This window comes from Hypanus sabinus, chromosome 13 (assembly GCF_030144855.1).
Source record: "Hypanus sabinus isolate sHypSab1 chromosome 13, sHypSab1.hap1, whole genome shotgun sequence".
NCBI lineage: Eukaryota > Metazoa > Chordata > Chondrichthyes > Myliobatiformes > Dasyatidae > Hypanus > Hypanus sabinus.
Genome location: NC_082718.1, coordinates 46,983,076 through 46,998,844, shown reverse-complemented (window position 1 = coordinate 46,998,844; position 15,769 = coordinate 46,983,076). Strand labels below are relative to the sequence as shown.

At 37.1% G+C, this 15,769-nt stretch overlaps 1 protein-coding gene and 1 long non-coding RNA gene across 3 annotated transcripts in view; one reads left to right on the top strand and one right to left on the bottom strand.

Annotated features, from left to right (window-relative positions):
* LOC132403835 (uncharacterized) overlaps window positions 1-15,769 on the top strand; it is a 51,089-nt gene that overhangs the window by 15,192 nt on the left and 20,128 nt on the right. The gene's annotated exons all lie outside the window — the stretch shown is intronic.
* The window catches only part of LOC132403834 (copine-8), a 336,023-nt gene continuing 329,912 nt past the window's right edge, over window positions 9,659-15,769 (bottom strand). For both annotated transcript variants that reach the window (XM_059987560.1, XM_059987561.1), the window contains one exon: window positions 9,659-15,489. In XM_059987560.1, the coding sequence (XP_059843543.1) occupies window positions 15,301-15,489 (189 nt within the window). In that variant the 3' untranslated portion in view covers window positions 9,659-15,300. The remainder of the gene's footprint in view (window positions 15,490-15,769) is intronic.

Genomic DNA, 15,769 nt, shown 5'->3' with positions numbered 1-15,769 from the left:
TCTTTTGTTCTGACAGGCACATACAAGTTTTGTACTCTCAAAAGGCCTCCCACTTACCAAATACATCTTTGCCAAGAATAGTCTCTTCCAATCCACACTTGCCAGATCCATTCTGATACCATCAAAATTGGCCTTTCTCTGATTGAGAGTCTCAAACCTCGGACCAGAACTATCTGTTTGCATATTTATTTTGAAACTAACGGCATTGACGCAAAGTTTTCTCTTATACAAACTTCTGTCACCTGCTGTCTCATTCCCCAATAGCAGATCAAGTAATCGCACTCTCTTGTTGGGATTTCTACATTCTGATTAAAGAAACTTCCCTGAAGACATTGACAAATTCTATCCCATCTTGTCCTTTGACAGTATGGGAGTCCCAGTCAGTTTGTGGAAAGTTAAAATCACCTACTGTAACAACCTTACATTGTTGCAACAGTCTGTGATCTCTCTACAAATCTGTTCCTCTAAGTCCCTCGGACTGTTGAGTAGTCTGTAATATAGCCCCACTAACGTGGTCATACCTTTCTTATTACTCAGTTCCACCCATAACTTCCTTTAATCCCTCCCTCCTGCTGCATCTAAAACAGCAGAACCCCAGTGTTTAACAATGCAGCATCTAGTGATACCATAACCTTTTATGTGCCTCTATATTTTAAACAAATTTCAAGAAGGAAATGGACAGTTGCCAGTCATCTGTTCTTGACATTCTCTGTAAGCATGGCTGGATGGATAAAAGTTGGTTATGAGTTGAATTATTTAACATTTAGAGGTCAAAGGTTGCATAATCTGATATAATGAAAAGAAACCTGTGCCTGAGCCACAAATGTCCATCTTTTTTATTTAAATTTTGACATTAACCCTACTTGGTGCAAAATTGCAAATGCTTATTTTCATTGAAGCAGAAGCATTACATACTATTTATCTGTGACAGAAGTCCTTCCTAACTTCCCATAGCTTTTTTGAGAGATGATGAAGTCAGTACCTTTTGTTAATGGTGCTGGGGATCTTGACAACAAAATTCTCTTCTGCATTTGTCAGTGAGATCTCACCTTCATTTTGGCAATCCATACTGGAATATCACATTTGTGTTCCAGTATTGATTTCAGTCAGGGAAGAACGTCAGCCATAAATCTATAGTTGGGTTATTGCTCTCTCATTGATTTAACATTGCCAGTACACTGTTCAAGAATGGTCTAATTCGATTACTTGTACACTATATTTTTTCCCTATAGAATTTTAAAGTTATGAATCCAACACTTAGACTGTCAGAAGTTGTTTGTCATTGTCTTTAAGTAATCCTGACACAGAATGCCACCCTGGAATTAAAATGTAATGACTGCTGCTTGAAGACCATAATACCTATAAATCCTTGTCAGTGATAGTGACAGGATGGCTGATGATAGGGAGTGGGTTCTCTTGTGATTCATAAAAGCTTCGGGATTGAATGCATGAACCAAAGTGGCTGTTCTGCCAAGTGACAGATATTGTAGGTACCATTATTCAGTTCCTATATTTCATAGGGGGACAGACTCTTTGGCTAATTATTGAACAATGGATAGACTGATGCCATTGTATATGCTCTTATCAACCAAGGACTTAAGGTTTCAAGCATGTAATGCCGAAGGGTAGCAGAGCAAAGGTTTTTCTGTTAGAGAATGCCTTCCGGCTATATTCAGAACCTCCTTTCTTCCCATTTGTATTGAGACTAACTAACTGTGATTGCCATTTCTCTCCCGTTTTTTTTTCACTTGTGTATTCTGCCCAGTTCAATATTGTCCCAATAGGCCAAAAAATACACAATTCACAACAACAGGAATATCTTGCACAGAGAAAAGAATGCAGCTGTCTATTTGATGACTACATTATTTCACTCCATGAAGAAACCCCCCTTTTTTGCTAACCATCATCCTTTCCAACCTTGTCTACTACTTGGACCAAGTTGCTCACTCTCTCATTTCTGCTGTAAGCTCTTCGACCTAAAACTGTAACTGGTTTATTTTTCCACAGATGCTGCTTGACTGGCTGAGTTCTTCCAGTATTTATGTTTCTATTACACACAAATATTATCATGATGGATTGTGTTTCAAAAGTGCTCAGCTTAAAATTGTCTCCTCCTTGTACTACAATACGATGCACCAAGTACTCATGGTAGCAAATCAGTTGTTTCTTTTTGCACCTTGTGGTGCAACCTTACTATTTCTTCAGCACTTGTCTGATAATTACGAAGTCAAGGTTGCTAGCTTGATGCTCAACCCAGCAGAGATGGAAAGTGTGCAAGGAGCCGGCTAGTTTTGAACCTGGGACCACTCGCCTCAAAGTCCAGTGCGGATGCCACTACACCATCAGCCGGCTTTGCGTAGCAGTTAGTATGATGCTGTTACAGCTTCAGGTATTCCAGAGTTCAATTCCGGCACTGACTGTAAGGAATTAGTACATTTTGTGTAGGTTCCCTCCGAGTGCTCCGGTTTCCTCCCACAGTCCAAAGACACACTAGCTAGTAAATTAATTGGTCATTGTAAATTGTCCTGTGATTAGACTAGTGTTAAGTAAGTGTGTTGCTGGGCAGTGCGTCTCACTGGGATGGAAGGGCCTGTTCTGCACTGTATCTCTAAACAAAATGAAATTAATTATATCACAACAACATAATTAGCAAACAATGCATTAATTATGGAGATATGAGAGATACTGGAATCTGGAATCTGGAGCACATGCAAGGTAATGGAGAAACTCAGCAGGGTAGGCAGCATCTATGAAGGAAATGTTTGTTACAAAATGTAATTACAAAACTTATCGATATATTTAATGAATTATTGGTGAGATAAAGTTATTAGATTTACATTAGACAATGATTATCGAGTTACGTTACAATCACAGCAGTCAGTGCAATGCTATTTCAGCTCAGGGCATTCCTGTTTGGAGTTAAGCTCCAGTGCTGACCACAAGGAGTTTGTAAATTCTCTCCATGAACTATGTGGTGCTCCAGTTTCCTCCCACAGTCCTAAGATGTACTGGTTAGTAGTGGTTACAAATGGCCTTGAATTAATTGAATGGTAATCAGAACTCCAGGGGTTAAATATGCTAGTCCCTCTTGATTATTAACTTAAAGCTATAAAGAATCGAAAGGGTTGGAGTGTATACAATTATGCCTTTAAAATATTTTTAAAAATCCGTATTTGATTAGTTCACCAGCAGCGATGCCACCATTCCCCTCCCCCATTATCCAGAATACACCTTCTCTGTTGAGACTATGTTGAAACATTATGCTTTGACTGCTTCCAGTAACTAGCCAGAGGATGTTTTTGGAGGCATTTCCATCCTGCTTAAAGAACATAATGATTATTGCACAATCCCTGAGGTAATGCCATACTTGTTAAATCAATTACAACAGCTACAATTTCAAATCACGCATCTGAGCTTTGCCATTTGATGCCTAACCTGAGTCATTGTGAAGTCTGCTTCCCTGGTTTTGAATGCCACATGTTTGAGAGTCACGTGGAACCTCAACAATTACAGATAAATGTACACGGTAAACATAAACCATTCCAGCAATCTGTTACTCTCACACACCATCTCACCCTTGCTTTGTGTGACTGTAAGGAAAATGTAATTGCAATGGTGTTTCAACCATTATATCTGGCATGGTAACAAGGATTTGGCAAGTCTATCTGTGGAAAAAGCCCAGTGAGTAATTTATCCATCTACTTTAACTCGTAAAGCAAAAATATTCAGCCTTCTGATGGGAAATAGCCATTCTTTGAATATACTCCATCAGCAGCCCCTGCACAGATAAGAGCAAAGTTTATTCCTTGACACTTAAGTAACTGGTAAACCCATTAAAAGCACTGAGGTCGAGTGGAAGTTTGGGATCCCATTCCATTATTTACTGAAAGTGTAGGTCGATAGGTAGTAAAAAAAAGTGAATTGAATGCTTGCTTTCATCGGTAGGGGAATTGAGGTCTTGCTGTAGCTATATAAAATTTTAGACCACCCTTGGGAGTATTCTGCACAGTCACTCCATTATAGGAAGGATGTGGAGCAAGTGAAAAATGTTTGTTCTGGATTAGAGAGTGTGAGCTTTAAGGATAGGTTGGCCAAGCTTGGATTGTTCCTTTTTGAGTATTGGAGGATGAATGGAAACCTGAGAGACACTTCTTATTTAAATTTTGAGAGGCATATATAGAATACAGTCAGAAAGTGTTACCTGTGGTAGAAATGCCAAACGCAAGAGGAGAGAATTAAAGGCAAATGAGTGGCAAGTTCTTTACACAGTGGTAGGTGGCTGAAATAGGTTACCAGGATTAGTAGTGGAAGTGGGCAGTTTGATGACTTTTAGTTAGACACATGAATATGAAAGGAATGGAGGAAGGGTTCCCAACCTTCATTATGCCACGAACCCTACCATTAACTGAGGGGTCTGTGGACTCCATGTTGGGAACCCCTGAAATGGAGGAATATGGATGCTAAACTGGAGGAAGACATTTAGTGTAAATTGGCATCAAAACCAGCATGACATTGTGGGCTGAATGGCCTGTCCAGTGCTGCACTGTTGCATGTTCTATGAAATGTTGATTCTCAATTGCAGCCTGTTTTTATGCTCAATGATGAATTGTCCTGTACAATCTCTGCTTAGTCTATTATTGCATTAGGATAAATGCAATACTCTTTTCACACCCAATATTACAGCATGCTTGTAAAGAGAGAAGTAATATGCAGAAATTCTGCAGTAATCATCATGCCTTTATTATCTCTGTATCTCTCCAAGTTGCTTACTCATTTTTAGACACTTTCCACAGTCTTAAGCTGATGATTGTAGCATCTTTCAGAATTTTTACTTTTTTCACTCGCCAGTATATTGCAGAGTACGTGACCAAATTTTATTTTATCCATAAATTCATTTGGTTATAAAATACATCTGATGAGCTGCTGTCTCAATTGAAGTGGAATTACTGAGCTGGGAAGCTCCCGATGCTGGCCCTCTTGAGCTATCACTTCAGCTGATCTTTAAATCCTGGTTGTTACCTTTAAAGACAAATTATTACCTGTCTGATGTGGACGTTGGTGGTTCGTTGCATGTCATGATCTGTTGTTGTTTGTGTTGTTCTACTGAACATGGTGGCCTGCTATGTTGGCACGAGCAAGTGTGCTGACCCTAACGGTTGGTCCCAGCACATCCAACAGTGTACTGTATTTCACTGCATGTTTTGATGTACTATGAGAAATAAATGAATTTGAATCTGATTTGCTTCAGCAATGTGCCACACAGAAAATCTGGATTTTAATACCTCAGACTCGGACTAACTCAGACAATGTCAACTAACATTGGCACTACCAGGACAGGAATTAAAACAGAGAATGTGAAAACATTCAACAGGTCAGCTCATAACTGGGGGAGAGAAACATTCAATGTTGCAAGGTTAACTGTGGGCCTATTATGGTTAGAACTAGCATTACTATAAAAAATAACTTACAGAGATACAATGCATCTTATTATTATTTCCTTGGTGAAGTTGAATGCCCTTCATCAGAACTAGGACAGACAGAAAGGCAGCTCTTTGTTTGTTTCTTGTCTCTCTATCATAAACATATACTTGCTCATTAATCTATTAACTAGATGGCTTCATTGACAGGTTGCCACTACAGCAACATTGGCCTTGCCCTACCATTAATTTCTCGCTACCCCTGATCTGATTAAGAGTCTTTGATCTGAAACATTAAAACCTGGTTCCTTTAACCACAGATGCTGCCGGATCTACTGAGTGTTTCCAGCATTTGTTTTGTTAAAAATAAAATCACTTTCTGATCAGCTACTGGGAATTTGATGGGAGGTGTCCTTCACAACAAAAAACTGCTGCAATTTACTAAATTGAATGAGAATTATCAGAGTAGAAACACAATCAAAATTATTCCACTTTGATAAAAGAAAAACCCATCTTCATTCCCTGATTTTGCTACACTGGACAAAGCACAAGCTTCAAATTCCATCAAGGCCAACCTTCCTAGATAAAACTAGGAGGGGCATTGATAAGATTGGTGATCAGAGTCCTTTTACCCACAACAGGAAGGCCTTTTACTAGAGTACATATGTTTAATGTGATGTGTGTGAGGCAGAAAGTGGTAGTTGCTTGCAACGTTCTGCCAACGGAGGTGGAAGAAGCAGATATAACATCAATGTTTCAGACACATGAACATGCAGGGAATTGACATGACGCAGGTAGATGCCATTAGTTATATAGGCTTCATGATGGGTACAGGCATGCCAGGCAAAACACAGCATGTCCTTGCTGCTTTACTCCACTGGGTGAAGGTTATGTCTTTATTCCTTTGCTCTACAGGATGAAAGTTGTCTTTGTAGCTTTGCGGTATTTTTTGTGCACCACATTCTATGAAAGCAACCCATCACATGGTTATTGAACTATTTAAGCTCTTAGATATCTAGTGCCTAAATTTTGAAATTCATCTCCTTATTTCCTTATCCGCCCATCATCATTTATCCCTATCTGTAATTTCCTGTTGCCTATAATCCTCAAAACAACTGTTTCCTTCCTTACATTAACTGCCAAATTTCACAGAGATTTTTAAATATCTCAGAGACTTTGGCCCTGAACTGTCCTGGCAGATTCAATTTCAGCAAGGAAATATTAATGAATGTGTTGCATGAATAAGATGCATCTTATCTCTGATTTATTGTTTAAAGCAATGCTGGTTGTAACCATAATAGATGCACAGTTAACTGTTTAATTTTCCAATAACTAACGTTAATGCCCAAGATGGAGTCAAACCAACCAGCCTTGTTCCTACCCTCATCTCCAGAGCTCTAGACAGTAAAAAGATCTATGCATTATATTATATATTGACCACAGCTCTGCCTTTAACACTATAATTACAAGAAAACTCATCACCAAACCTCAGATTCTGGGAGTCAATACTTTCATCTGCAACTGGATCCTTGACTTCTTGACCAACAGACTGCAATCAGTAAGGAAATGCAGCAGGAACTCCACCACGATAAGTTTAAACGATTGGGTGGTGCACAAGGTTGAATCTCAACCCTCTAACTCTACTCCCTATATATTCATGACTCTGGCAGCCACTGCTCTAACCCCGGATAATACCACTTCAGCAGGCAGTATCTGAAATAACAAGAAATTAAGAGTACAGGAAGGAGATAGTGTAGTAACATTGTGTCATTACAACCACATTTCCCTCAATGTCAGGAAAACAAAAGAGCTGGTAATTTTCTTCAGGAATGTGAGTGGTGCCTGTGCTCCAGTGCACACCGACTGTTGAAGTTGAGTTGATTGAAAGTTTCAAGTTCTGAGGACTGAAAATCAGCAGCGTAGCCAATAAGTTTGCCAGTGCCTCTACTGCCTCAGGAGGCTAAAGAAATTTGGCACGATCGCATCCACTCTTAACAATTTTTATCAATATACCCATAGACAACGTCTGATCTGGACGCATCATGACACATGCCCACAAGAAACAGCAGAGCGTTGTGAACACTGTGTACTACATCATGGAAGTACATGAGTCCCTTCTATGAACTCTGTCCTTCTTCTTGCCTAAGTAAAGCAGCCAGCATAATTGAATACACCACTCACCTGGACATTCTCCCCGCGCCCCAACTCCATCGGGCTGAAGCACGTACCATTAGTCTCAAGGACAGCCTCTATGCCACTGCCACAAAACTGTTGAATGGTTCCCTGCTATGATATACATGCAATCTTTATCTCACAATCTATCTCATTATGATTTTGCACCTTCCTGCTTACCTGCTCTGCACTTCACCAGTAGCTGTTAGTTAATTCTGTAGTTTTTTAGCCTTGTTCTACCTGAATGAACCGTGTAATGATTTTATCTATATGAACAATATGGATTAGAAGCTTTTCATTGTACCTCAGTATATATATAAAATAATAAACCAATTCCAAGTATGAAGGTTGCCACAGGCGGATTAAAACATTCCTTCTATTTGCTTGTTAATTTGGGGTTAGGAATACTTCTATGCCAGCACAGAAATAATGAAGCAAAAATCAAACTGCTGAAAAAATTCAGCAAGTTGAGTAGGATCTGTAGAACATCCCTCCCACCCTCTCCTTTCTATAACACGACCATCTTCCTTCTTGGTCCTAATGCAGGGCCTTGTCCCAAAACATGGATCAACTCTTTGCCTCTACAGATGCTGCTTGATCTACTGAATTCTGGCAGTTTGCATTCTTCTCCCGATTCCAGCATCTTATGTCTCAATAAAAAAATAATGACATCCCTATTAGGCAAACAGTAAAGCACTACATTTTAAATAAGAGATTGGCCATTTAAGTCAGAGATGTGCAATTCCAAAGATTCACCACGATCTGATTAAAAAAAATTCTATTTATTTATGCCCTTAGCTGACCGAAAATGCAAGTGTAACAATCAGTTAGGAAGACAAGAGAACTTAAATACAGTAAGGAAATCTTACTGCAATTGTGAAACTGGAGCAGGAATACTGCATGTATTTCTGGTTTCATAAGTTACGAACTGCAAGAATGCAGGAAAAATTCACTAAGCCAGTTCATGGTATGGCAAGTTTGCTGTATGAGGGAAGGTTGAGTAGACCTTGCCTACATGTTTGAGTGTTCAAAAGTTATAAAATTCCTACAGGGTTTGACAGACTGGATACAGGGAGGAAATTTCTTATGGTTGTACTTGTCTAGAACTAGGGGTCACAGTATCAAGGACAGAAATGAGTAGACATTTATCTGGAATTCTGCATGCCAGAGAGGTACAGTAGGCTCAGTTATGGAGCCCATTTAAAGAGATAGGTCAGATTTCTGAATATCATGGGAATCAGAGGATATGAGGATGACATAAGCAATTGTTGCTGAGGTAGAAATTGGCCAGGATATGCAGCAGAGTCTAAAGCCCAGGAGGCCGATTCCTATTTCTTTGTTCATAAGATTTCCAATAATACTGGAAAATAAACAACTGTAAAATGCTTGAATCATTCAGCTGCATTCATGGAGAGGGAAACAGTGTTAATATTTTTGATCAATGATTCTTTATTAATTCCAATGTCGGCTTACATATCTTACACTAAATCATTATAACCTGTTGTTATTAGATGACTATTGTCATTCCCTGATGTGGGCAGTGTGTGCCCAGAATTAACGCCTACCCTGGAAGAGCTAACTTGCACTTGTTTGTCCTTTCAGGAGTGGCTAACGTCAAGGATAGTTAGATCTCATTATACTCCATACGTTAAAACCTGTGGTAGACAGTGAAAATGCTAAGATCGCCATCTACTCACCCAGATAGGCATAAGAAAAAAGAACTGCTTGAATCCCGGCCAACATTTACCCCGACAGTAATATTTAAAAACTATTATTTAGTCCTTGACAATCAGCTATGGGACCTTGCTGTGCACAAATCAGTTGATGGCTTTCCTGCATTGTGACGCTAACAGTAGTTTAAAATGTATCTGATCAACCACAGAGCACTTTGGGACATGCTAAAAGTTGTTTTTCAGTATGAGGGAAAGGTTCTAAGAATTGGATAAAGGGGAAATAATGTATTTAAAATAATTCTTCTTTTCAACAAATGGTGGTATCAGTTTTACTTCAGAAAAGAGTATGGATTGAAAATTATATAATTGTAAATACAAAAGAAAACAGACTACAGACCAGCTCTTGGTGAATTTAATAGAAATTACATATCAAAAAATAAATCAGCAATTCTAAATAGCATTCAAAACTTATGAGTTTAATTTCCTCCTTTGAGTAGTTGCATAAAATTGCTATTTATTTTAAAATAGTTCAAAATAATAATGAAAATAACTCACATTAAATGTTAAGCTTTGTAAGACCAGAGGGAATTAAACACCTAAGTATGCTGTCTATCCTCTGATTTCTGTGATTTGTCAAGATTATATTTGGATTATCAGAAATCCCAAAGTTAATATACTGAATAATATAATTTACATTCAAAGCTAAACATTACACATAAACAAAGCATAAATGATAACCCTGGACAAACACATGTAAAATTCAGTGGGACAATATCTATAATAAGAAGGTAATAACATATTTCAAAGTCTTTCCAAAGACCAGAAGAGGGTTATATGACATGGATAAATTAAGAAATTAATTTCTGGTAAAATATCAAGAAATTAATTGATATTCACCAATTTTTTGAAATGATATTTAAATTGATATTTACCAGTTATTTGAAATGCATATCAAAATATCAAGATATTTTACTCAATTTGAAAACATGGATGTACAGTATAATGCTACAAATGGGGTAATTACATCACCACTACATATGATAATAATTTCTGAGGGGAAAAAAATTAGGACATTTTATTTCTAGTAATGGGCATCCTAGTCTGAACCCTTGAAAGCCAAACTTAGTTACTTAAACAATTTATAAAAACGAATTTGCAGAGTTGTTCAGCGAAGTTGGAAATCTATCTGAGGTAACAGCATGAAGGAGGTGTTTGTACATACGTTACTTTATAATTCCAGATTTTGTGAACAAAAATTCACATTGATGCAGAAGCTCTTTATAATAAAGGCTCAATTTATTTTGAAATTGCTATGTCATTTTATTCTGTTCCCATTAGAGGAAAAAATACACATTTATAGTGAATGTTATAATACTAAATAACATTTCCATGACTGACTTCCTTTATTCTAGAAAAAAAATACCTGATACTTTTAATAAAAAGTTCCGATTTGTGATGGAGCAAAGATTTACATATATCAAAATTGAAACAACTGAACATTGTTTTTCTTGGTGAGATTATTACTCATTTCACATTATGCAGTCTAAAATGCTGGAGAAGTTAGCGAAATAAATGATCAATGTTACATTTCCTGAAATATAATATTTTGGCAGTTTTGTAACACTGGCAATACCAGCTTCAATCAATTTTAATTTTCTAATAAAATTTTATTAGAAGGGATGGTGAAATAACATTCCTGGAAGCATCAATTTCTAAGGAAATCTGGGATTAACACCAGCTCTTTAAGTGAGGTATTGCTCAGTTATTTTTTATGACAGCTAACTAGAGAATAATTGAAACTTTACTGGGTTACAGAAGAAACTATTTTCTCCCATGATAACCACTTTAAATTAATATTATTAATAAAAAGGGTTGCATAACCCTTATCCAGCAAGAATACCTGCAACATATTAATTTGATGCTGCCCCTTCATACAGAGCTATATTTTCCCAATTTTAATTTGTCTGATTACATCTCATATTTTATTTGTTGGTTTAAATGTTATAAACAATTATTCTTCACTGCAAGTCTAGAGAAATTATGTTTTAATATATAAACCAACTGGTAGGGTGACTAGGTTTCTTGAGTTGCAGGCACCAGAAGTCAGCATGAACGTCATGATGGCATCACAGTCATGATGGCTGTGCCATTCTTGAGCATTATGAGTTAATAAAGTTTAATATTCTCTTAAATCTTAATGACACATAAATTTAATCACTGACTTCTTACTTAGTGTTTAACAATCATTCAGTTATTTGAAATGCATATCAAAATAAAATATAACTTTACATTCCACATACCCTTAATGATGCTATAGTAGTGTTCTATACACTGAGAGGAAAGTATAATTATTGTGTGCTAGTATCCATTAAGATAACCAATGAATAATATCCTTCAAGTCAGTGGTTTGTCTACTTCTAATAATGTCAGAAAATAACAGTATTCAATTTACAGTTTTTCTCAATATTAAAATAATCACACATAATACTTCATTAAGTAAACAACATAAGGGTTAATGAAAACAACCTGTATGATAACATGTAAAAAGTGTATAGCATTATATTTGGTGCTAAACATTCAGAGCACAGTTTTGAAATATCACTTTTCAATAGGACTTCACTCAAACCATACTTCACTACAACTTGAATTGTTACATGCTTCTTCGACAAACTAAACTGTTCAGTAATATACCATTAACTCTCAGAGCTGTTCAAATACGAACTTTTAGAAACATATAAAGATAATGATAGTGTTATTGGAATCCCATTTGATTACAAAATTTGATGATTATGTAGGGTAAAAGCCAAAGTCTGTAGCAATACAAACCCTAAACAAACAATCCAAACAAGTTAGTAGGCCTGATTTTATATCGATGTCCAAGAAAGAATAATACAAAAAGAGGAAAGGTTGTATATCAACTGTTGCTAGATTTATACCACGACATAATAAGGCCATTAGATACAGGAGCAGAATTAGGTCATTTAGCCCATCGAGTCTGCTCAGCCATTTGATCATGGTTATTCTATTTCCCTCTCAACCCCATTCTCCTACCTTCTTCCTGTAACCACTCATGCCGTGACCTATCAAGAATCTATCAACCTCCACCTTCACCTTAAGTGCACTCAATGACATGGCTTTCACAGACTGGCAACAAATTCAATGTATTCACCACCCTCTGGCTAAAGAAATTCTTCCTTTTCTCTGTTCTAAAGGAACGTCCCTCTATTCTGAGCTTGTGGCCTCTGGTCCTAGACTCACCCACTATAGGAAACATCCTCTCTGCATCCACTCTATCTGGGCCTTTCAACATTTGATAGCTTTCAATGAGATACCACCACATTCTTCTAAGTTCCAGTGAGTACAATCCCAGAGCCATTAAACACACTTCACATGATAAACCTTTTATTCCTGGAATCATTTTTTGTGAACCTCTTTTTAACCTCCTCCAGTGTAACGATACCCTTTCTTAGTTAAAGGGCTCAAAAATACTCAAGTGAGGCCTCACTGGTGCCGTTTAACGCCTCAACATTACATTCTTGTTTTTATATTCTAGTCCTCAAGAAATGACTGCTAACATTGCATTTGCTTTCCTCACCAACAACTCAAAATCTTTAGGGAATCCTGCAAGAGTATTCCCAAAGTCCCTTCGCACGTTAGATTTTAAAATTTTCTTCCCTTTTGTAATGTGCACGACCATACACTTCCTGACGCTGTATTCCATTCTGCCACTTCTTTGCCTATTCCTAATCTGTCTAAGTCCTTCTTCAGCCTCCCTGTTTCTTCAATAATATCCGCGCTTCCACCTATCTTCGCATCATCCGCAAGCTTGGCCACAAAGCCATCAATCGTCATCCAAATTATTACACTACAACACCCGACCCGAAGCCAATCAGAAACAGTTCCCTTTATTCCCAATCTTGCCAATCTGCCAAAGCTCTATCCAAGCAAGAACCTTTTGCCCAGTAATAATGTATTTTGTTTGTTTTTGCTTGGGAGAGGATAGTGGATGTAAAATCTAATGACCTTTAGGTTCTTGATACATCAAGTATGAAATTGATTATGTGCTTTCATTTTCCCTCTTGGCAAAAATGTACCATCTGATAAAATGGTTCTACTGTACTACTGCACCAGCTTGACAAAAACATTTATCCCACAAGTTATTTTTTGGGGTTGCTCAAATGGTAAAGTACACTTGGTCCCATATTCTCTAATTAGTCTGATCATAAAAATTTATATCGCAGCTAATTCTAGTGTTTAAAAAAACTATGATTTGATTTAACATCATACAAAGGAATTTGACCCACAACAGGTGGCATAAATATAGTTTAGTAAAGGTATGAAGTATACAAAAGTCAGGAAAATTTTCTTTGTTTTGAGAGCATATATTTGTATTTTTCCCTATTATGATTAATTGTTTTTCTTAAATGAACTTGGATTGTTTTTAATAGTAAACATGTTAAATTTCAATTTGTATTCTGATAAAGTTACATATTAGGGAATTGCTTTAAAAAATCCATAGATTTACAGTAACAACAATTTTCCTTTATTCTAGCACCCCTTGCAAAAGCATAATGTTTATATTAATTGTTATTTAAAGTATAACGTGAAAAATTTCCATACAAATGCAAAACATTAAATAAGCTGAGCACTAAATTTCCACAACAATGGGAAAAATTAAAAAGCTACTACAATGCTGGCTTAAAAAAAGTTTTAAAACCATGCCTCACTGGTCAATATCCAAAGACATAATGCAAAAAAAGTCATTGTAGTGGTTAGAGAATTTAAGGCCATTTTGTACTGAAGTTAACCTAGCACACAATTCAAAGAAAAAGTGCATTTCTCATCCAGAACTGTAAATGCTGTTACAGCATGTGCTGAAAGAGCTAAACAAACACGTTACAAATTAAATTACATTTTAATAAACAGAATTCAGAAGCACAAGACCACATATTGTGCAATTACATTTCTGGCACAGTTACCTGAAAGGTACAGGTTTGCCCACGGTTGGCATAATGTAGTGCAGCATTTCTCAAAATTCCTTATACTTCATCTAATCCAGGGGCTCCCAACTTTTTTATGGCCATGGACCCTGAACATTAACTAAGGGGTCCGAGGCCCCAGGTTGGAAATTCCTGATCAAATCAAACAGGAGGCTACAGGTCAAACTATAAAGCTTGCAACATTTTTACTATTTTCCTGTCTCATCTCAGTAGTCCTTCTATCTCCATTTTTTGTTTTTCCATTCTTTTTTTTCCCCAGTTTTCTCTTTGTTTTCACCTCTGCCTATTTTTGAAGTAATTGCACTGGATAACATGTGAGTGGTGTGAGTGACTGGAAAGGATCACCCACTAATTAGGCATGAGGAACTGAAGTACTAGTTTGTTTGTGGCAGAAGGCCATGCTGATTGAAGAGTTAAACCCATCCGCAAGCCTCTGCTGGACAGATTTATGTGCCCCATTGTTTGAGAGTCACCGGTGTCCTGGAGCAGGCATCCTTATCCAAGTCAGCAACAAATGGAGGTGCATCAAAGTAATAGCTCACAACAATTTCAATATTTAAAACTGCGTTTACAGGAAATGTGTGCTTATAAAAAGGATTTACTTATAAAAAGAATCTATATGTAAACATTAAAAGAAAACAAACTGCTCATTCTCAATTATTTACAAGAGTTAAGGACTTCAATTCCAGTTAAGCTGCAAATTTTACCATTTCCCATTCTCACTTCTCCTTTTTCTAAAAAGGGCTTCTATTCCAAAGGATACAAGTCTGATAAGGGAATAAGGAGCTAGCCCTGCCCCAACACTCCCGCAGAAAGCTTCAGTTCCTTTCTGTTCATGCAGCCTCTCCCTATGATTTGCCTCATGTTTTGGCACCATGCAATCTGAAACCCAGTCGAAATTCTTTGATGCTTTCTAAGTAGAACGCAGTCAACATCCATTAAGTCTTTGTAGTGCAACCTGATAATAAAATACAGCAGACACATCCAGTGTAATCAGTTCAGGTCAGAATGACAATTAGGAATGATGGGGTAACTCGGTTAAAGCTGTGTCTGCAAAGGATAACCTGGGGGAGTGTATGGAGGTGGAGCAGGGGATGGTTTAATTCCTCTTGATTTCATGTATGAGAGAAACTGATCTGGAATCTCAGCTAAAACATCCTTTGCAAGTCGAGCCATACTCAGCACATGGTTTCCAGTTCTGTCAACATAGTCGCGAAAAGGCACAAACTGAAAAACAAATTTTAAACTCTGGTCATTGTAGTACAAAAGGCATGAAGAAAGAAATTTACAAGCAGATTGAAAAATAGTAAAAAGCTGTGCATATTGATTAATATTTTGACCATAGCTGTTTTATCATTCACTTTCCAATGTCAGTAACCACATTAATAGAACATGTTCTAGCCAGAGGAATACAAGGATTACTTTCTTATCTTAATGGGTGAAATATCATATTCCCCCAAAGGCAATTGCTGTTGGATCCATTCTGTATGAATATTTTGATCAGGAA